We start from the raw sequence: 21,533 nt of genomic DNA, 5'->3' as shown, positions 1-21,533 counted from the left end.
GCGCCGCTCAGCCAATCGCAGCGGGGCCCCGTGGTCCCACCGCTTTCCGGCCCCTCTCCGTGTTTATTTTTGCCGTGGGAAGGAAGGAGGCCGTGTGATGGGCACTTGCGTCGCCCAATCGGAGAGCCGCCCGCTCAAGGAGGCGGGGGGGGTAAGCGGCGGTTTGGCGGGAACGGGGCGGCGCGGCCCTTTCTTTCCCCTCCTCTCCTTCCCCCCCGCCCCCCCCCGGCCCCTCTCGCAGCCGTGTCCCCCGGCGGTCCCCTCCCCGCCTCTCTTCCCTCACCGTCCGCTCCTCGGGTCCCTTCCGCCTCCCGCTGACCCACGGGTTCCCCTTGGTGCCCCCCTCCCCGCCCCGGCAGCAGCCCCAGCCCCCCTCTCCCCTCAGAGGCCCGTTTGCAGCCGGCCTCTCCGGCTCGGGCGCCCTTTTCGCCCCTCGCCCTTCCCGCCCGGCAGCTGCCCGGGCCGGGCGCCTGTCACGGCACTGATGGCCGGCGTGATCCGGCGGCTGGATGAAGCCGTGGTGAACCGCATCGCGGCCGGCGAGGTCATCCAGAGACCGGCCAACGCCATCAAGGAGATGATAGAAAACTGGTAAGGCGGGATGGCGTCCCGGGGGGGGGGGGGCGTCGTCCGCCCCTCCCGCCCCGCTGGACGGGGGGGCAGGGGGCTGCCGCGGGCGCCGGGCCGCAGCCCGGCCTTGCTCGGGGCTGGGGGGGGGGGGGGGGGGGCGCTGCTCCGGGGCAGCCCGGCGCCCTGCGGCGCGGTCGGGCCCTCGGACGGCGGGGAGGGGGCTGCAGGCGTCGGGCGCGCTGCGGCTGCTGCCACCGCTTCCAGGCCGGCGGCGTGTAAGGGGAGGTAAACCTAAGTGTGGGTGCTGAGGAGAGGTGATACGTGTGTGCTCGTGCAGCACGCACAGGGGGACAGCTGCCTTCAGAAAGGCTTGCCTAAACCTCTGTTTGGTTTTTTTGTTGTTGTTGTTGTTTGGTAGGCTCGTGAATCGTTTGCTTTCAGTGTCAATAGTTCGGTTAGTTGTTCCGAAGGTAAAGTCTGTCTGGGGTTAAAACTGCTGCCTCTTCACTAGTAAGTGTCGGGAGCTGTATCGGCCGTGTGAAAGCAAGCAGCAGAGTCTGCGGGGGGGTTCGGTGATGGGGAGAGAAGGTCTGCTCGTTGGAGTAGGCACCTTCTTAACGCTTAAATTTCTGAAAGTTCTTCGTAATTGTTGTGGATGGTGATTTAGAGTAATATATCACTGTAGGTAGTAAAGATTTACTTGAAACTGAATTGCAACACGAGTGACGAGTAGAAACAAATTATCACTCGTGTGAGAAAAATTGCAATTTAAATCAAAGTCATGTAGTCCTTTATTCTCTAGAATTGCTGTTCTCTGGAATGCTTTCTTGGTTTCTGCAGCTTGGATGCTAAATCTACGAGTATCCAGGTAGTCGTTAAAGAAGGTGGTCTGAAGTTCATCCAGGTCCAAGATAACGGCTGTGGTATCAGAGTGAGTAAACAAAGCTGACAGCAGTATGCTGATGTTTTATACTACCTTTCAAAATTTATTTTAATTTATAAATGCTTCTGATCTTGAAAAAACTTGGAAATGGAAAGTGACTATTACTTGTCCCTTTCACGTAGAAGGAAGATCTGGATATCGTATGTGAGAGATTTACTACGAGTAAACTGCAAAAATTTGAAGACTTGGCTAGTATTTCTACATACGGTTTTAGAGGCGAGGTAAGCTCTTCATCAAGGTTTTGCAGCTGTTCGTTGTTTGTTGTTATCCTGTTGTAGTAGGGTTTACATTCTATCTCATTCCCAATACTCTTTACAGAAGGTTCTGTTTTCTGAGAGAGTCTGCTGTGTGGATATAGTTCAAAGTACATTTCTATGTCTTTCAAGATTAGATGGATGCCTAGGGAGACATATATATTCTTTTTGCTTTCTGGAGTAAGATTTTTTTTTTTTTTTTTTTTAAAGTAAAACAAGGCCTGTCTTCTCAAATGTTGCTTCAGGAACCTACAGGTAAAAGACAATGAGAGACTTGAGTGGAAGGTGAATCTTTGATGTCAGACATTTGTCTAAATACAATACTTAAAACTAAATGTTTGAAATGTACATTTGTCTTCCTTTGCTTTTGCTATTAGTGAAATTTAGTATCTCTGACCCCTCAGATATACTAGTTCTCCAGATTCCCATAGGCTGTATCTAAACTTGTCTGACAGAACGGTCCAGGATGAGTTCTGCTTTCCCCTCCAGACGGACAAGACATATAAGTATGTTGCATGTGCTCAGGTACATAGATCCTTGCACACTCCAGAGATTAGACTCTGCTTGAGTCCTCTCCTCACACACTTTCAACGTAATCAGCTCCACAGCCAGTGGAGTCTGGTCCTGAGGCTGGTTTCAACAGGCTGTGTAGACACATCCATTGAGTTTTTCAGGAAAACTATTGTAACCTAACTTTGTAATATTACCTACAGTCAGGAGAAGAACTTGGGCGGGGATGAGGAAGTAATGGCTAAAACCTTCCAGCTGCCTTTTGTTAACACGAAAGGAAGAAAAGAGTACAACTGCAGTAACTTCACAAACTTCTTTTAGCTATGTTACATGGTTAGCTGCTTGTGTTGTCAGAGGTAATGAAATGTTAGAAAAGCCAAAAGGCGGCCCTGGATAAAAGCCAGTGTTATAGGTACTAAAATTTGTTAAAGCTTCACTGACCTGCAATTTTCTTGTGAGGGTTTTTGATTAATTACTTGCAAGTGGTATATCAAAATGTAGTGATGCTGTTTAAAGTGTGGATGCTCCTTCAGCAATCAGCGGTCTCCAGAGCAAGGTTTACAAAGATGCTTTCTCCTTCTCTAGGCATTGGCTAGCATCAGTCATGTTGCCCATGTTACGGTAACAACTAAAACGGCTGACGCAAAGTGTGCGTACAGGTATGCTACCTATTATCCAAGTGACTTCTGCTGCATGTAATAAAGAACAGATATATTTAATTCTCTTTTCAGTGCTCTTATGAAGGAGGAGGGTGGGGTAAGGAATTAAGTGTTTCTAGGGTAGTTACAAAAACGACCCAGAATGTGAGAAAACATAGTTTGAGTGATTTTTATCCCAGATTGTAAAGGTAAGCTTTAGCTAAACAATATATTTTAAAAGTGTGTGTGTGTGTGTCGGGGGGAAATCTCAAAGGGAATTCTACTTCAGCAGCCAATGTAGGGTAAACTTTTGTCTTTTTCTCCGTTTCAGGATAAAGTAATGTATATACACAGTCAGCATGTCTTCCAAATTTCATAAGCCTCTGAGCACAGGAACTTACAGCTTAGTTTGCTTTTGTATGGTGCCTAATCCTATCCAAAAAAAGTTTTGAATATTCTTCTGAAAACTTACTCTAAATATAAGCAAGCCTATCCATTAATTTCTCAACTACTTTTAAGAAAAAGAAGGAAAAAAAAAAAAAAGAGAAGCTTTGCATCTTGTTTTTTCAAAAGACTGCGTGACTATGGTCTGTCTTGCATTAAGTATGTAGGGTATGTGAGAGGGCAAAAAAAAGTATGCCCTTTGAAATTATGCATCTGTTAACTTGCTGAAAGACCTAAGTGGGTCAGAAATCTCTTATGCTCAAAATCCTGTTACAGCCAAAAAGGAAACAGATCTTATATGTAAAGTCAAGAATTTCTTATTAGTATAACTGAAGTGTAAAGTCTAGTGGAAGAACTATTATTAGTCCTGGTCTAGCTATTAAAGAAAGATAAAATACAATAATCCTGCCTTTACAGGAAAAGTCTTAGTAATACAATTTCAAAACGCATATCCCGTTATCTGCCCCTCTTTCTCAGCTGTTATTCCCACTCTCCAGCTGCCCCTCTGGGTTCTAAGGTCAATGACAACAGTTCTCCTCTAGCAGAAAGGGGCGGTGGGGGAGGGGGTGCAGCCAACTGTCAGTGTCCCAAGTTCTTTGCTGGGAGGAGTGTGATGATGATGGGATTTCTTTTGTCTTCCCCCTTTTGTCGTCGTCTGTCCGTGTCTGCCCCCCTGTAAATCTAGATGTCTGACAACTTTTTATTTTTATTTTCTGCCTAGAGCTACTTACAGTGATGGAAAAATTAAAGCCCCTCCGAAACCCTGTGCTGGAAACCAAGGAACTCAGATCACGGTAGGTTTTTGTGCCTTTTCTCTCTTGTCTCTTTTCTGTTCCCTGGTCGTTATGCTTGCACCGCTTACTGGTATGTGTTACATTGTAAAGTTCATGACAGTATCACCTTGTAGAATGTTTTCCAAACGATGTTGTTGCGTGGTTTTGTTGGTTTTTTTGCTTTGTCTTCTTCCCCAAAGACAGCAAGGTAAGTTTCAGAAGATCCTCTTTTTTTCTTCTGAGGATAGCATGGTCATACACTATTAAAAATATTTCATAATCCTTCTGGACTGCTGAAAGCCTTAATGGACAGTTAGGGCTACAAGAAGCTCAGAATACAGAGGAACAGTCTACATTGTATGAGCCAGAGTGGAAAGATGAGGGCTGGCACAAGAAACTGCAGAACCGCTGTTCGTCTTTCGGTCGTATCTTTCTTATATCTACCAAGCTTTGAATGCGGGTTGGGATTAGGATTGGCATTAGGATTGTGAGGAATAAGGCGCTCGGAATGGGAAGGAGTGTGCATGTTGCACAGTGTAGGGTGGAAAGCAGAAGCCTGGCCTGGGGGTCTGCAGGTGTGTGTTTGTCTTGCAGTGGGAACATACACCCAGCAAGCTTCACATGTCAATGTTTAGGATAACGTATCTTAAAAAAGAAGCTGAACTTTAAATTTCTGCCTTTCTCACTATAGCAGAAAAATAATTTGCCTATTGTTTAAATAAATAGTGAAAATGAACAATTTAAGCTGCTGTTTTAATGACATTAACAACTTTGATTGCAGTGACTGTTTCAACATTTATTTGCATTTCATTAAAACACAGTGTGATCAGGACTCCATTGTCACCTGCAATGGAAAGCATACAACTTTCATTGAAAAGTGAGTTGTAGAGTTGTTGTTATTGGTAACAATACTGATGTACCAAAATACTTGAAAACATGCATTTCTCTGGAGTTGCATTTTGTTAGGTGAACCTAAGCAGGTAAGGAATAAAATCCTTCATAAACTAAAATGTTTTCAGAAAATTTTGTAGTATCTATTAAGAGGATGGATTTAGATTAATTATATAGCGAGAGATTTTTAAATTTATTTTTAATTGTGGTCTTTTTTCTCTGTAGGTTGAAGATCTTTTTTACAATGTAAATACAAGGAGGAAAGCTTTAAAAAATCCAAATGAAGAATATGCAAAAATACTAGAAGTTGTTAGCAGGTAAACTGAAATAGGAGGCTCCAATTTTTTCTACTGCCATTGAGAGTACTGGGGTTTTTCAGAGGGACTGGCATATGTGTGTGTGGTGTCATTTTTGTTGTTGTTTGGTTTTGAGGTTTTTTAACTATTTGTTAGTATACAGTGTCAGATAACAGTCCAGGCTGATACAGAAAATCATAGAATCATTGAGGTTGGAAAAGACCTCTAAGATCATCGAGTCCAACCGTCAACCCAACACCACCATGCCCACTAAACCATGTCCCTAAGTGCCTCATCTACTCGTCTTTTAAATACCTCCAGGGATGGGAACTCCACCACTTCCCTGGGCAGCCTGTTCCAATGTTTCACCACTCTTTCAGTAAAGACATTTTTCCTCACATCCAATCTAAACCTCCCCTGGTGCAACAAATGAGGCCATTTCCTCTCATCCTATCACTTGTTACTTGGGAGAAGAGACCGACACCCACCTCGCTACAACCTCCTTTCAGGTAGTTGTAGAGAGCGATGAGGTCTCCCCTCAGCCTCCTTTTCTCCAGGCTGAACAGTCCCAGTTCCCTCAGCCGCTCCTCATAAGACTTGTTCTCCAGACCCCTCACCAGCCTCGTTGCCCTTCTCTGGACACGCTCCAGCACCTCAATGCCCTTCTTGTAGTGAGGGGCCCAAAACTGAACGCAGAGGAGAAACAGTGTATTCAGTCTATGACTATTACTAGTAAGAATTCTAGCAAACAAATGGTGATAGACTTGAATGAGTGAACTCTCAATGAACTTGGGCTGAATAGAATCGGAGTAGAAACTGTGCAAGAGCATTGAGATTTGGCTGAATATGAAAAAGCTGAATGGTGATTTCACATCCTCAAAAAAAAAAAAAAATCACTAGCTACCAGATGTTCCCTTCCTGCGTCCCTTTGTTGCAACTTTTGCCACATGCAGAGGCTTTGCAAGCAGGATCTACACAATTTAACCAAAATAACTGCTTTACATTTTCAGTAAACGCAAAAGCTAGCAAAGAGTAGCAAGACTGTATGCTAAGCATTAGCCTGCTCCCTGAATGAGCTACTTAAGAGTCTTTACTGGCCAGGCAGACTTCAGCCAGGAGGTGAAGGGTCAGGTCCCGCTGCTCTGTGGAACAGGCTGATCTGAAGTCTTGCCGAGTTACAGGCTTCCAACTCATTGGGTTTTTTTTCCATTAGGATTTTGCATCTTTTCATTTTGTTTTTTTTCTTCCTCTTGCATTTTTGAGTTACTAAGTGTCCCAGTCACAACAGTCTAACCTCTGTCTGCGTTTTTACGTTTCTCATCTTGCCAGGTTCTACTGTGTGTTCTTTCTCACAACTTAGCAAATTCCCTAGAAGTTTGAGCCAAGGTTCCACAGCTGTAGTGTATTGGAAGTTGGCCCTGGGGTCATAGACAGCTGAACCATCTGGGTAGGGGAAGCTAGAAGGGCGAGCCAGCCACTTTTCAGATCCTTCTCCATAGTAGCTGAGACTTGATTCTGTTATACTGAGGAGGTTTTGCTGTTGTTCTAGTTAAACCTGTGCAATGAAACTGAACTAACCAGGTCTATAGAAGTTGATCAGTGGTTTTTTTTGAGAAATAAGCTAAGCTGATCCTTGAATTTCATATGGTTACAGGTGAGTTAGAAATAGAAAACATTTATTTTTGTAGCTGTTTAGTCTACAAAAGCTCCATTTGGCCCAAATCACATTACTGCGTAACAGGAAATGAAATTGTCCCCGTTACTAGCTGCTTTTCAGCGTTCCGGGAAAGTAACCTTTTCTTTCACATACTGCAGTCTTACGTTTACCTGTTTTTCAGGTATGCCATCCATAACTCGGGCATCAGCTTTTCAGTTAAAAAGGTATGTAAATAAAGTCTTTATAACTTCACCGTGTGTCTGTGTATATATATGTGTGTGTATATATAATGCGTATATCTGAAAAAGCCAGAAAATTTGCACTGCATCTTTTGCAATGGGAATAGTGTATAGAACCTTCCCTTGTACTGACATGTTGAAGTCTACGTTGATGCAGTGTGGATAGAAAACACATTAGATAAAAGTAAACAGGACAAAAATATATTTGTCAGGAGTTTGGAGTTTTCTGTGCGGTCAACGTGTTATTTTGTTTTAGCTTTATGAGCTGTTTCAGCTTCTTTTGAGATTCTGGTTACTAATTACTGTGTGAAAGAGGATGGGGTAGAGTACCTTCATTCTGTGGCATTCTTGGTCATTATTTACTGACCTGCTTATGTTCTTCACTTTCGAAGATGGAGTTACTAGCCTGAATGGGTCCGATGTGATCTAGCAAGTCTTATAATCCTGTGCCATTTACCATCTGTTGTTTTTTCTGAACACAAATAAGTAAATAATAATACAAATCATTATAATGATGTTAAGTTCCATGCCTTTGTGTTAGAAATATTATTGTTAAGTTTAATGTATTTCTATAACTTCAGCCAGAACTGTGAATTGATTGATACTTGTTTCTGCTCTCTTTAGCAAGGTGATACCGTGTCAGATGTTAGAACCTTATCAAACGCCTCAACAGTGGACAACATTAGGTCCATCTTTGGAAATGCTGTTAGCAGGTATGTTGATGTCAAGTTTCCATCTGACATGAAGTTTTCTAGTAAATCTCCCTCCCCTTTCTCTTTTAAAGAGCATGGGCTGCGCTAACTTCTCCTGCTTCCTTCAAGGTGAATTACAGAGAAGCGGGAGTGTTGCCATAATAGAGCTCTCCCTTGTCTTGCAGAATGTGTGACTCTTTTTTTTTAGTGTATCAAAGGAAAGAGGGAAGCTGCAAAGCTATTCCTTTAATGCACTAAAAGAGAACCATCTGCTTGCAACTTTCTGCGTGCTCATTTAAAAAAGAGCAAGCTGCACCTGTGTTCTCTACAAGTTCCCAGCCTCTTCGTATGCCATGAAAATCTTACCACTTCTTACCCCAGTCTGCTATCTGATAAATTTTGAAGCCTCCTCAAATTCGTTTTTCTGAAGTACTGTGGTTTAATATTTTGACAAAAGCTACATTAGCTGAGGCTGAGTAAACCAGGCAGAAAAGTTGAAAACAAATAAAACCAATCATCTTTTGAAAATGTATCTGCCACTTTAGGAAAAATTCTCTCTTTGTAAGACATTCAGCTGTGAAGAATTCATTGAATGGACTTGTGGAATGGATTTGTCCCATGAATGCTTGGGTGTCAATTTGATTCAGTTACTAAAGTCACACTTCACATGTAAGGAATGTAACTTCTAACAGACATAAACACCTTTATGAAACACAGCAAAATAGAGAGGCTGTTCAGTGATAAGGTTTGCAGTGTTGTTTGTATTTCTTTATTATGCATTTCTTTGGTCTGCTACTAATGCTTATTTGATACAGTTTTTCCTTTGTACAGTTCTGAATAAATTGTCCATTTCAACTTAAATGTTTTGATCAGATGTTTTGAAGTGAAACTTTTATTTTACCCAATTTGAGATGGTGTTTAGTCTAGCTTGTTATTTCGACTTAAAAAATGAACACAAATAAAAATGGCACTCAGTATATGTTGAGGTTAAATTGGAAACAAGTAGCCCATAAGCCTTCTCTATGTTAACTTTAGAAGTTGGCATAATGCCTTGCTAGAGAGCTGTGCTCACCAACTACCAAAGTGGATTTCCTTGACTAATGAATCATGACAATTATAAAAACTGTTATGAAAATTGTTAATGTTGGGATCTGTATGCATGAGCAAGAAAAAAATGTTTACATTTTTATGACTTCTTAACAGCCCATCAATAAATATTAGACTGGCAAAAGTGGACAGAGTAGTTCGAGAAACAGAATGTTCTTCCCTGCCTGCTGACAATTTTGAAGTGTCCTTGTCTGTCTCTGTCAATGACTTGAACAGTGAAATGTATATTAGAAGTATCGATAGATGGTTATAGTATTACGGATACTGTGGTATCTTAAGGTATTAAAAAGATACTGTGGATAGTTTTACAGACTCCAATCATACTGTATTACTATTTTACATTTACTTAGGAGAAAAAATGCAGTTCAGGTTAAATGATTTTTGTGACTCAGCAATGAATGTTTGAACTCTCAAATAATTCTAATGTTTTCATTAACTGTGATATAAATAGAAGATAGAACAATATATCGCTACTTGTGAGTACTGTTTGAAATTTGCCTCAACAGAAATTCATTTTTTGTGTGTGTTTCTGTCAAACTGTCAATAGGGAACTGATAGAAGTGGGTTGTGAAGATGCAAATCTGGCATTTAAAATGAAAGGCTACATCACGAATGCAAACTACTCTGTGAAGAAATGTATATTTTTACTCTTTATAAACCGTAAGTTTTTTTCTTTTAAAAAAAAAAAAGCAGCACGTTGTACAGTCACATGTTGCTTACATAATAATCAGAAGAACAAAACTTTCTGAAGAACTGAAAAATGCATGAGCATTCTTAAAAACATTGAAGAATAAGTATTACAGTTAACTATAGATCTTAAGGTGTTTTTCTATTTGTAATGTGCATCATGCTTTGCACTCTAAATAGTGGAAAGCAGCTAAGACTGGGCCTAAAGAAACTTAAGCTTGTGGAGTTTCAAGGTTATGATTGTGTCCTGCCGACTGACACGGAGTGGTCCTTCCATTCTGTAGCAACACTGGCGTGGGATGCAACAAACCTTGACTGTATGAAATAATGAAAAGGTCATCTGGTTATTTCAGTATTTGTGGAAAAAATACTTCTAAATATAAAACATACTAAGAAGATATTGCCTATTCCTGGTTTTGTATGAAGAATAAATAGGTCTCGGGGAAAAACGGGTATAACGGATGCCCTTTGAAGATAGGAAGCATGAAGATGTTGGTCTGAAGGAGTAGTTGGGCACTGTGCAGTGTATTTCAGTGGGGCTCTCTGAAAATAGCATTTTGTTCTGTGTTTCAGATCGATTGGTAGAGTCAGCCGCTTTGCGGAAAGCCATAGAAACTGTGTATGCTGCTTATTTGCCAAAAAGTACGCATCCGTTCCTATACTTAAGGTAAAGTAATAGGAAGAAGTAGCCTTTTAATACTGTCTTGTAGGATGTAGCTAGGGTCGGTAGGTTTAGAAGGACATTTGTGTTTCTGGTAGTAGTGTTAAGCATGGCACTGAGGTACTCAATTGCCAGACAGGAGATAATTCTCTGTGCATCTTTAATGTTATAAAAATTAATCACATTAAAGAAGTCTTAAGAAGATGAGCCTTATTTTCAGAAGTAGTGAGTGTCTGTAATTTCAGCTTAAGTCCCTTGACATTATGGTTTAAGCCTACCTATGTAAGCTGATTTTGGTGAGTTTGGAATAGAGTCCTTCAGAGTAATTATTTTTTAATTCACTGCAGTCAGATTTGTTCGGTGTAACTTTAGCAGGTTTCAGGACTATTTTGGCTTCTCTGCGTGGAGTAATGGCCCCAAGTCTGACAAATTTTGTACTGAACCAATTTGTGCCCTCTCTGCCATCCATGGGAAATTCTAGGTTAACTTCTTCTAAAATGTTTTCCAGCCTGGAAATAATCCCCCAGAACGTAGATGTGAACGTGCACCCTACAAAACATGAGGTCCATTTCCTTCATGAAGATAGTATTCTAGAGCGTGTGCAACAACATGTAGAGAGCAAGTTATTGGGCTCCAATTCTTCACGGATGTACTTCACTCAGGTGAGAATATGTGTTTGAAGTGGCCGCAGCTCTGCGCTATTTTAACTATTGTGGATACATTTACTCTGTTCAATAGAACAATCTATGCAGTGATTGATAGTCATCAATGTTATACTGGTAGCTTGAGATCTTTGCTCTGTGTTGCAGGGATGAAATTGCTTTAATACACCAATGTTAACAATGTGGCAGTGAACTTGGTGGAGAAGTGGTGCATGGAAACGCTTTAAATACTTTTCTGTCAAGTATCTGTTCAGTCTTTCTGATTTTACAAGTATATTAGTCTTAACGTGGTAAATTGTTTTTATTCTGGCCTGGTTTATGTGAGAGACGTGTGACTGAGGAAATTGTTTGTTCTATGTATTTGACAACACCCTAGTTTTAACCTAACCGGAAAAAAAAAATCAGGAAGAAGATTTCCTAATCTCTCTTTATATAAAGCATAGTCTAAAGTTACAACTATAGTCTTTTTTAAAAAACAATTTTCCTTGTGGTTTTTTACATTAAAGATTTTCCCTTTGAGATAAGGGAATGCTAACTAATGATTTCATTAACTGCCAAGATGATGACATTTACGCTTTGTGTCTAGCAAGTGCAAAGTTGGCAGCCTGTTTAAGCAGTTGACACTGCATTTGTGGGGCTTGAAAATTACTTGCCTCTGAGCAGCAAGATGCTGTGAGAAATGTGGCTGATCTTTGTGGTTTTTTTTCTTCTTGTTGAATCTCTTCTCTTTACTTCCCCATATCTGAACAAAGACATTGCTTCCAGGGGCCGACTGCTCTTCCAATGAGGCTGTAAAAGCATCAGCAAACTCTTCTGCGGTTACCAAAGGAACCAGTGATAAAGTTTACGCGCATCAGATGGTCCGCACTGATTCCCGAGAGCAGAAATTGGATGCTTTTCTTCAGCCGGTGAACAACCCCCTAAGTACAGGCCCCACTGAAACGATGACAGAGGTTAATGCAGGACCTCCGGAGGATGCAGCCAGGCCCCAGGATGCTGAAATGGCAGATGTCAGTGATCTAGTTGAAATGGCTGATGCTCAGGAGGACACGGTGATGCCTGGGGGGCTGAGTGAGAGTGGACACTTGTCTTCTGACACAGTGCCTCCTCGGTAAGTCTCATCTTTCCCGAGGTCATGCAAGGCTACCTATTTATTTCATGGCATGGCCCTGAAACTGAAGATTTTCCTGATCTCTTTGGACTTCTGCTTTTTCAGAAGGAAAAAATGTCCTAGAATAACTTTCCATGGCATTTTATTGAGAAGTTAAACTTCATCTGTGAACTGTAAATTACATAACTTTGGATAAATTTTGTAACCGGAATGGGATTTCCATGCATACTGAAAGACAGGAAGCAGTATAAATAATGACATTAACTTTAGTTTAGGGGGATCATACTGTTCTGTCTCTCTTTGGAGGCCCTCCTTTTGTGGGGGGATAGAAACTACATCGCTGAATTTTGCAGACATTACCCTAGTAAAGATAAAAGTGCTGTAATCTTTTATAGCTCCTGCAGGAGCTCTTATGAGAGGCCAAAGTCTTCTGAGGGAATCTGGTTTCACACACCACCACCCCTGTATTATTACCGAAAAATGATCATGAAAAAAATCATTAGAAATATCAACATTTTTTGATGTGTCCTTTAGAGCCCAATTCTCTTGGTGCTTAAACAACAGATGTCTGATGTGATTGGTATTAGAGAGTCGTAAATTCTCTTAAGAACTACCTTTTCCTAACAAATTATGCCTCAGAGGTAAAATAAAACAGTCTGTCTTTCTGGGAAGCTTTGGGAAATGTTCTGCATTTCCTGTGTTAACATACAGCATGCGAATTGAGCATCCCATCTGTTGGTGTGTTTTGCCTAAGTGATAGGAGAATTGAACATAATTCCTTTTGTTTCGATATCGCAGAAAGCGACCACGGGAAGACGCGGACATAGAAATGGAGAAAGATGACACCAGAAAGGACATGACTGCTGCCTGCGCCCCTAGAAGAAGAATTATCAACTTGACCAGTGTATTGACTCTCCAGGAGGAAATTAGTAACCTGGCACATGCAAGTAAGCAACCCTTTTGCTTCTCAAGTTTATTGTTATTCCACCAAGTAAGTATGATTGTTTGAACTGCCGAGGAAAAAGATATTTGGCCCAGTCAGCTCGCTGTGCTGCTAAGCGAGCTTTTAACAAAAACGTTTAACTAAACGCCAAGGGCCAAACTTTGGACAGGCAGCTGCCACACTGAGCCGCACTGGAGGACTGTTTTAAAAACTTTCGTGTACCTTGTTTAGTTGATAGACGTTTTTATGCATTCTAAATACTTTGCAAACCTCACTTGCATCATAACTAATAACACTAGAAGACCACAGCTTGAAAAGCTAAGTTATTTTGTAATTTTCAAACAAAAATGGCAGCTACGATATGGTGGTTACAAAAAATTTTGCTTAGTCACATGATTGTGAAGCAGACTGGGACAGGCTTGATAATCATCGTTTTTATTTACTGCTTTCGCTTTTCATTTTCATTTGTATCTGTCCCACTTATATGAAATGATCAGACTGGTGAAATAGTATTCTCTCTTCTGGTAAGAGTTGTTTTAGAAAAAGGTAAAAGGTTTGCAGTTCTCTCTAGAGTTGTTTCCCTCTTAGCTCTTTCAGTTGCCTTCAGAGTCATACTGAGTCGCATAACCCATATTATTCAGTTAGTCTAAATGCTGGGAATCTTGTGTTCTGGGGGTTTTCTTGAATTTTTTTTGATTTTTCTGGTAGTAAGAACGGGGTCGCTTCACAGCTAAAATGGCTAGACTAACAGACATCTGTAATAAATAACTTTTTTTTTTTATAAATTACTAAAAATCTTGATCTTTAGAAAGCATGTACTTACACTTTACTTGTGCTCCAGAAAAAGTTTTGCATTAGGCTGGTAAATCTGAGCCGGTAATTCCATATCCGACTGTCACTGTTTAAATACTGAAATCAAAGAGTTGTCCCTGAGCCATAAAATGTCCAAAAATGTCTCAAAATACATGGTAGAACTTGTGCAGCTGCTTGAGGTTGTGTCTTGTCTTCACGTGCGTAAGAAATCCTACAATAGAGGAGACCTCTGCAAGAAACAAATACTCTTCTCACCATGTTGTATTCCTTTGGAAAAGGTGACAGTGGAATTGGGGTAGCGTAGTGCTTTGTACATGCTGTGACTGCAGTGCCAAGCTCCTGTAACGAAGCTGCTCCCAAGGACTGCAACTAGTGACGTTTTTTGTGGAATGCCTAAAATGAACTCTTATTATGGAATCTGACTTCTCATACTTTTTTTTTTTTAATATATATAAATGAGAAGGCCGGAAACTTATTTTGGGAGAGAAAAATAAATAAATTATGGACCTATTCTATCACACTTTCAGGGTTTAGTCTGACAATACTAGATTTTGTTGCAAAGTTGTTTTACAACTGCAGTTTTCCGTGAAGTAGGTCTGCGCTCCCTTACTAATCTCCTGCGGCTGGAAACAAATTTTGAAAGGCTATTCAAATCAAACACAGAGATTTTATTTTTTTTTATTTGCATTTGTAGTTTAACTATTATATAACTACTCTCACTTATGTTTTAATGTGTATGACACAAATGATTAATATTTCAAAACACGGATAATTGGTAGTACAGGCCTATAAGAAGCAGCAGGGGTATAGTAGTGACTGAACGGTAATCCGAGACTTTAACACTAAAAAGACACAAACCACTCAACTAAATAAACTAAGGCAGGGTTGCAAATATGAAATTATATCCTTTTGTTTCTTCCCCACCCCCTCAATTGTTTCAGATCTTCAGGAGATGCTACGTGATCACTCATTTGTTGGCTGTGTCAGTCCTCAGTGGGCTCTGGCCCAGTATCAGACAAAACTGTATCTTCTCAATACAACAAAACTCAGGTAAAGAAGCTGTTAGACTTTGTTGGCAGTTGAAGTAAGTACCAATTACCAAGCTAATTAGAAGAAGGAAGGAAATGACAGGAAAAACAACATTTTTTTTCTTGTTGCCTATCTGAAAAGTCATGAGGCTAAAGATTAAGCAATCGGTTCAGAACAGCGGAAGCAAGTCTGGCATGCTTGGGAAAAGTTGCAGGGAATCAGTGTAATTAAAATGCCAGCTACTGCATTGTGTGCTCACAGACTGGGGGAAGGGAAAGACATTTAATTTGCTTCCTGATCGTCTACAGCACACTGTATAAAGGTGAGCAAGCAGAGGCTTCAGAAAAGTCATGCAAAACATTGTATCCGGTTGGGTTAAGAGAAGCTGCAGGACATGATCATAAACATAAAGTTTGTGGTTTTGCATATGCAGCCTTACAGGGCCGGCTACATAGATTTCGTAACAAATAAGAGAATATACTTAAGATAGACATGTCTATCAATTTCCAAGCTCCTGTGCATTTCTTGCAGCGCAGCAAAGGAGTAAAGAGGTTGAAATATAAGGTATCTGGGAATAAATTGCTAGTGGCTGCGTGCTTGAATATGTAGCATTTCTGCATCAATGTGGCTGATGATGTTAGAAACCAAGAAACAGATTTAATTGTAACATCTAGATAGCACGTGTGAATCTTAAACTGTTTAGTTAAAGATCTTTGCTAATACGAATGGATAGGTACGTCTGACATTTCCAAGATGACCCTTACTTACCCCTCTTAATTATGGTAACTTGGAGATACGTGATCCTGTCCATATAACTAATTTTTGTACTTCAATTTTTGTACTTCAATTTAGCGAAGAACTCTTCTACCAGATACTTATTTATGACTTTGCAAACTTTGGAGTCTTAAGGTTGTCTGTAAGTATAATTTTACATTATATCCTATATAAAAAGATTTTTTTTAAAATTTATTTATGATAAGCCTGTTCTTTCAGACAGATGTATAGTTTTACAGGTTGTTTTTTGTCCACTACAAGAGCGATGTTTTATTTCTTTTACAGTAAGAATAGAATGTAGAAAACTCTGTTAGTAATTTTGTAGCTACTACTGTAAGTTGTCATCCTGGCTGCTTGTTATTAGTGTCACTTCTAGATATTCACCAAGCTTTTGCTGTTGCTCATTACATTGGGACAAATAATTAATTTGAATACACAATCTATCAGAAATATGGTGTTGATTGCTAGCGTTTATCCTGTAAATGTCACAGCACTTTGCAGGATTGTGGACTGCACAGCATTAATACTTTTTAGACTGGTTATGATAAGCAGAACTGTTTGCTCTGCAGGCCAGAAACGGTATATTACAACTAGTTTGTATGTGAAGGAAGAAGCTATAGATTTCCAATAGAGCATGTTGATCATTAACAACAGTTTTGCCTTCTCCATTTTTAGGAGCCAGCTCCCTTATATGAGCTTTCAATGCTCGCTTTAGAGGATCCTGAAAGTGGCTGGACAGAAGAAGATGGCCCAAAAGAAGGGCTTGCTGAGTACATCGTGGAGTTTCTGAAAAAGAAGACTGAAATGTTGAAAGATTATTTTTCTCTTGAGATTGATGAGGTGACTGCTGCTATTACTTCTGACAGTAAATGAATGGTGGACTTGGCAGTGTTAGGTTTACAGCTGGACCCGATGATCTTAAAGGTCTTTTCAAGCTTAAACTATTCTATGATTCTACATTTTGGTAACAGATAACCGCAGTAGATGCTTGTAGTACTTACTATCACTAAGAACTAGCTCCAGTAAGATTTAGGTGGCTTACCCCTTTGATTAAAAATGCTCAGGACTTAGCTGCTTTTAGAAGGGTGCTACACAAAGAAGTTTATATTTAATTAGCTACCAAATAAAATAATTTAGTCATTGCTTCCATAACTCGAATGCAGATCTCTTATCCAACGAGGTGTGCAGCTTAACCAGCTCTCTAGCCAGGCAGGGCTACAGCATCACCACTGCTCTCAATGTGTCTTTTTTTTGTGTGGCCTAATGCATCCCTTACTCTATACAAAACTGAACAGCTTCATCAAGGGTCATGTAACCCAGACACTTCACTCAGATGTTCTCCTGGGAAGTGGGATCTGTGTAGTCAGTGGCTAGAGGTAGAGGAGGAGGCAGGATTCAGGTCTTCCTGAGCTGGGTGGCTTAAATCCAGGCCTCATGAAGTTCACCACCACCACTAACCCTCTTCCTGCAATGTCTGCCTAGCGTCAGGCTTTAAAAACTTGTAACTTCAGATACCCCTAAGGCTCACGAAGTTTGGTAAGAATCAGTCTCATAGTATGTAACAGTTTTGGTACATTTACTGCAAGAAAGAACACTTTTTTTTTTAACTGAAGCAGCAGTGTTGTCTTGCAGGAAGGAAACCTTATTGGGTTACCGCTTCTGATAGACAACTATGTTCCGCCGCTGGAAGGACTGCCTATGTTCATCCTTCGTTTGGCCACAGAGGTATAATCGCTTAATGATTTTATTCATTCACAAATGACTACTTCTATTTAGGAAAGAATGAAGTGAATCAAATTAATTCATCAGGAGCTGCAAAGGAAGGGCTGGAGTTAGTTAAATGTACTGTTACATGCACCAGCCACTTTTGCTATGGTTACTGATTAGTTGTGCTTTGCCTCTGCATTCGTAACTACTGATGGAATGAGAATATATTTTGATTTGAAAGCCTGCATTTCTGCGTTGTGGTGGTGGTTGTGGTGGTGGTTGTGGTGGTGGTTGTGGTGGTGGTTGTGGTGGTGGTTGTGGTGGTGGTTGTGGTGGTGGTTGTGGTGGTGGTTGTGGTGGTGGTTGTGGTGGTGGTTGTGGTGGTGGTTGTGGTGGTGGTTGTGGTGGTGGTTGTGGTGGTGGTTGTGGTGGTGGTTGTGGTGGTGGTTGTGGTGGTGGTTGTGGTGGTGGTTGTGGTGGTGGTTGTGGTGGTGGTTGTGGTGGTGGTTCTATACCTTTACCTTATCGGCACAAAAATGGCCAAGACATTATGATAACTTTTCCATATTAAGAATCTCTGTCAAGTTTCTGACTGCTACCCAGATTCTATTAAATGACTTCTTTTTCTTGTAACAGGTAAACTGGGATGAAGAAAAGGAGTGTTTTGAAAGCCTAAGTAGAGAATTAGCTATGTTCTACTCTGTTAGAAAGCAATATATAATAGATGAAGCCAACCTGACAACCTCTCAGGTACAAGAATATGTAACTATGAACAAACAACTAACAACACACAGGAAACAACTTCTTTTTATATATAGTTTTTTAAATATAGTCTGCTTGTGTCTAAGTATCTGCTTAATCATTCAGTTAAGTTAGCCCATTCTGCAAGTGACTTTCCAGAGCTTAAAATTAACTTGACTGTATAGAATGAACAACTTCTCTAACACTAGCAGAATTTTACAATCAATCACTGCAGTCTTACATAACAAAGTTTCTTAAGGAGTGCTCTCCTCTAGTAAAAGAGAATTTCAGTTTGATTTTTTTTTTTTATCCTTTTTTTTCCCTCCTGTATTTCAGAATGAAGATTCTGACTCTGGTTCAACAACATGGAAATGGACTGTGGAACATGTACTTTACAAAGCTTTTAGGACTCATCTTTTACCTCCTAAACACTTCACAGAAGATGGCAACATTTTGCAGCTTGCTAACCTGCCTGACCTGTATAAAGTTTTTGAGAGATGTTGAGCAAGTAGTTATTATAGACTGGTGCTTATCTAAAAAACATTCACGCTACATTCTGTTTTATAGATAAAAAGATAAAGCTGGAATCTTGATGGAGGAAAGAAGAGGAGGGGATTTAATATCATACTAACATGATAGCAAATGGTCTATTTTCCTTCTGTTGATCAAAGAATAAAAAGAATTGTTTTGGCTATGTCTAAACCCAACTGAAGTTTCTAAAATAAAATCTCCACTTATGCTTTGAGTTTCACTATTAAGCAATATGCTAATAGAATACAGCTTCTGCTGATGAAAATTAATTGGGTTAAGTAATTGTGAAAGGAGATAGAGCTTAACTTAATTGAAATGTGAGTGCTTTAACTTAGCTTGCTTCTTGAAAGCAATATAGGTTATCTACCTCCTTTTGTTTTAAGAATGACTGTTGTGTGACAGTACCCGCAATGTGAATGTACATGCGAAGCACTTAAAAATCATCTGTTACTGCAAGAGCTGGTCTTGTAATATTTCAGACCCCTTGCTGAAATAAGGCAAATCCCTTCCCTTTTATTCAAGGAGTCTGAAAAGGGAAACAGGAATCCTCTGACAGATAGCAAATGAGCATGCAGACATGACATTCATTTCAAAGAAGAGTTGCAGCTGACAATCTGACTACAGGCTCCAGCATGAGAGGAAGCCATTAGTCTTGCTTAGGCAGGAAAAAAATGCTTGAGCTTTAATTTGACTCCTGACCTTCCCTGAGACCATCACAAACTTGAAGGGTCACACGGAGGCCCTTGGTGCCACTCTGCAGCTTCAATGGGGTGGTTAGAGGACGTGAACTAGAAGCAGATGTGCTCTCCACCATATGCCGAATGAGGTTTTAGCAGATATTTTATACATGTGAACGCTCTCAAAACCCCCAAAGTATTCTTTATCTTCAGAATACGCACCGTAAGAACAACTAATCAAGGCCCTGATGGTTTCTTCTGAACAAATAGACAAAATGAATGCAAAGAGTCAACAGCACAGTGATCTGTGATCACTGAACTACAATTGTCTCCAATTTAACGAGTAGGCCTAGGCAGATCTGCTACATACAAGGCTGTTTCTCAACAGGGAAAGCATTTTTCCAAGTCCAAGAGGCATCTAGCATCCAAACCAAAAAAGAAAGTAAGCTTCAGTTTTGCACCATCAAGGTATCTCTTCCATTTGAAAGCAGCTCTGGTACAAGCAGAAGCACTAATGCTCTGGATTGCAAAGGTCCTGAAACCTGCCTTGCTTTAAGAAATACTCCGGAAGGGCAACAGTTTGCAACAGGAAAGCATCCAATGAGTCCAAAAGGATGACTCCTCTCAGATGGGCGTCTGCTGGCCTCAAGCAAAGTCCAACCCAGGGGCAGCGTGATTTCAAATACTTCAGAATTGCCACTGCAGGTGCTGCTTATTTCCCACTTGCGATGTGCCAGCTTGAAAAGAGTGGAAGTTCTTAATAGCATTCACTGTCCGTGGAGAGTAGGCTACAGACAAAACCCACGCTGTTCCAGAAAGCACCTTCTTCCTTATACTGCTGCCCCTTTGATGGCAACACTGTCAATGAGATGGATAACTACTGGAGCATCACCTTTGTATTATGATTCCACTGTATATTGCCCTTGCTATAGTGTGCTTGTCTGTGATTTCAGTGTACCGCTGTATTACTCTTCTAAATCCAAATCACATGTAATGCCTAATATATCAAATAAGTAAATTTGATATTAAACATGAAAAGCTCCTTCTGTGGAACATCCGGAAGAACCTGTTTGGAAAGTATTGGACTCTGACATGTGTACATGTGAGGAATGTCTATAGATATGCACAAACATGCTTAAACATGTTAAGTGTGGCAGCAGATCGGTGGTGTGTGCTCTCATGCCATGTAACAAATGCCAAAATGCCGTTTGCAGGTTCCTGATCCCACACAAAACTAACAACCCAGAAAATCATAAGCATATTTTAAGTTATGTTCATTTTTTCCCCTTTTTGGTATTTAATGGAAACCTGATTACATAGTGCCAAGTTTCTGGCACAAAATGAAAAATATTCATAATAAGGCTGAAACAGCTTTTTTTTTTTTTCTTCAATCGATATAGTTCAGAGCTTCCTAAGGGGAAAAAAATGCAGGAAACCTGTCTTGCAAAATGTATTTTGAAGTTAAGATTGCAATAAATCATCAGTCAAAACACTCCTAAGCCTGTCATGGATTACAAAATGACAACCAGCTAATGGTACCAGTTTGGTCAACAGCTTGCTGGGTTTGGGGGGTTTGGGGTTTTTCCCCTTTTTGAGTCTTCATTCAAACATGCTTCATGAAACAAGACTCATTTCAAATCTCATTTTCAAGCCCAACAGAAAGAAAACTGAACACATTACAAACAGCACACAGCCACATTTGCTGTTTTTACAACAGTTCAGAAATTCAGCTTTTCAAAACTAGGAAACCTCAGGGTAAGTTGCTTTCTTGCCTGTTTGTTTAACTGCTCAAATCAACTCAATTACACATGACTCGCAGGAAAACGGAACAATTGTATGGGAACAGTTCTCCAGGCCTGACATACATTCATTTAGCCGAGTTAAATGCTCAACATGCTCAACTCCAGATTTTGCTATTATTTTGTTGTTTTTCTGAGCACAACTTGCATCGCCAAAACCAAATTAACTTTGAGAAATCTACCATGACAGGCAGTATCTTACCGTCACTGAGTCTCAGTAAGCCAGATTCAAGGTCATTCACCTCAAGTTCCTTCCTTCCAATTGTTAAAACATAGCAGGGTTCAGTTGCGCTACTTCATTTCAAAAATCGTCTACCTGCTGCCGGGGGACCTCTCTAGGCGACACCAAAATGAGCAGTGATCATTCTTCAAATGCAATTCTCA

General features: G+C 40.5%; 1 protein-coding gene across 1 annotated transcript; it reads left to right on the top strand.

Moving 5' to 3' along the window:
* The first annotated feature begins 413 nt into the window (after positions 1 to 413).
* On the top strand, positions 414 to 18,838 carry MLH1 (mutL homolog 1). Its single transcript, XM_076330881.1, has 19 exons — positions 414 to 591; positions 1,411 to 1,501; positions 1,636 to 1,734; positions 2,863 to 2,936; positions 4,081 to 4,153; positions 5,249 to 5,340; positions 7,158 to 7,200; positions 7,840 to 7,928; positions 9,562 to 9,674; positions 10,275 to 10,368; positions 10,871 to 11,024; positions 11,777 to 12,135; positions 12,934 to 13,082; positions 14,833 to 14,941; positions 15,773 to 15,836; positions 16,370 to 16,534; positions 17,327 to 17,419; positions 18,038 to 18,151; positions 18,479 to 18,838. Exons 1-19 carry the CDS (start codon positions 485 to 487, stop codon positions 18,644 to 18,646), a joined length of 2,250 nt encoding a protein of 749 aa, XP_076186996.1. The 5' UTR covers positions 414 to 484; the 3' UTR covers positions 18,647 to 18,838.
* Positions 18,839 to 21,533: the final 2,695 nt, after the last annotated feature.

This window comes from Aptenodytes patagonicus, chromosome 2, assembly GCF_965638725.1.
Source record: "Aptenodytes patagonicus chromosome 2, bAptPat1.pri.cur, whole genome shotgun sequence".
NCBI lineage: Eukaryota > Metazoa > Chordata > Aves > Sphenisciformes > Spheniscidae > Aptenodytes > Aptenodytes patagonicus.
Note: the sequence above shows the minus strand (reverse complement) of the source record. Positions and strands in the feature narration are given on the sequence as shown.

Bases quoted from the DNA above. Each gene is read 5' to 3' on its own strand.
- MLH1 (XM_076330881.1), top strand. From the start codon at position 485: ATGGCCGGCGTGATCCGGCGGCTGGATGAAGCCGTGGTGAACCGCATC. The intron at 1,502-1,635 runs GTGAGTAAACAA...CCTTTCACGTAG, and splicing joins ATAACGGCTGTGGTATCAGA to AAGGAAGATCTGGATATCGT. The intron at 9,675-10,274 runs GTAAGTTTTTTT...TCTGTGTTTCAG, and splicing joins ATTTTTACTCTTTATAAACC to ATCGATTGGTAGAGTCAGCC.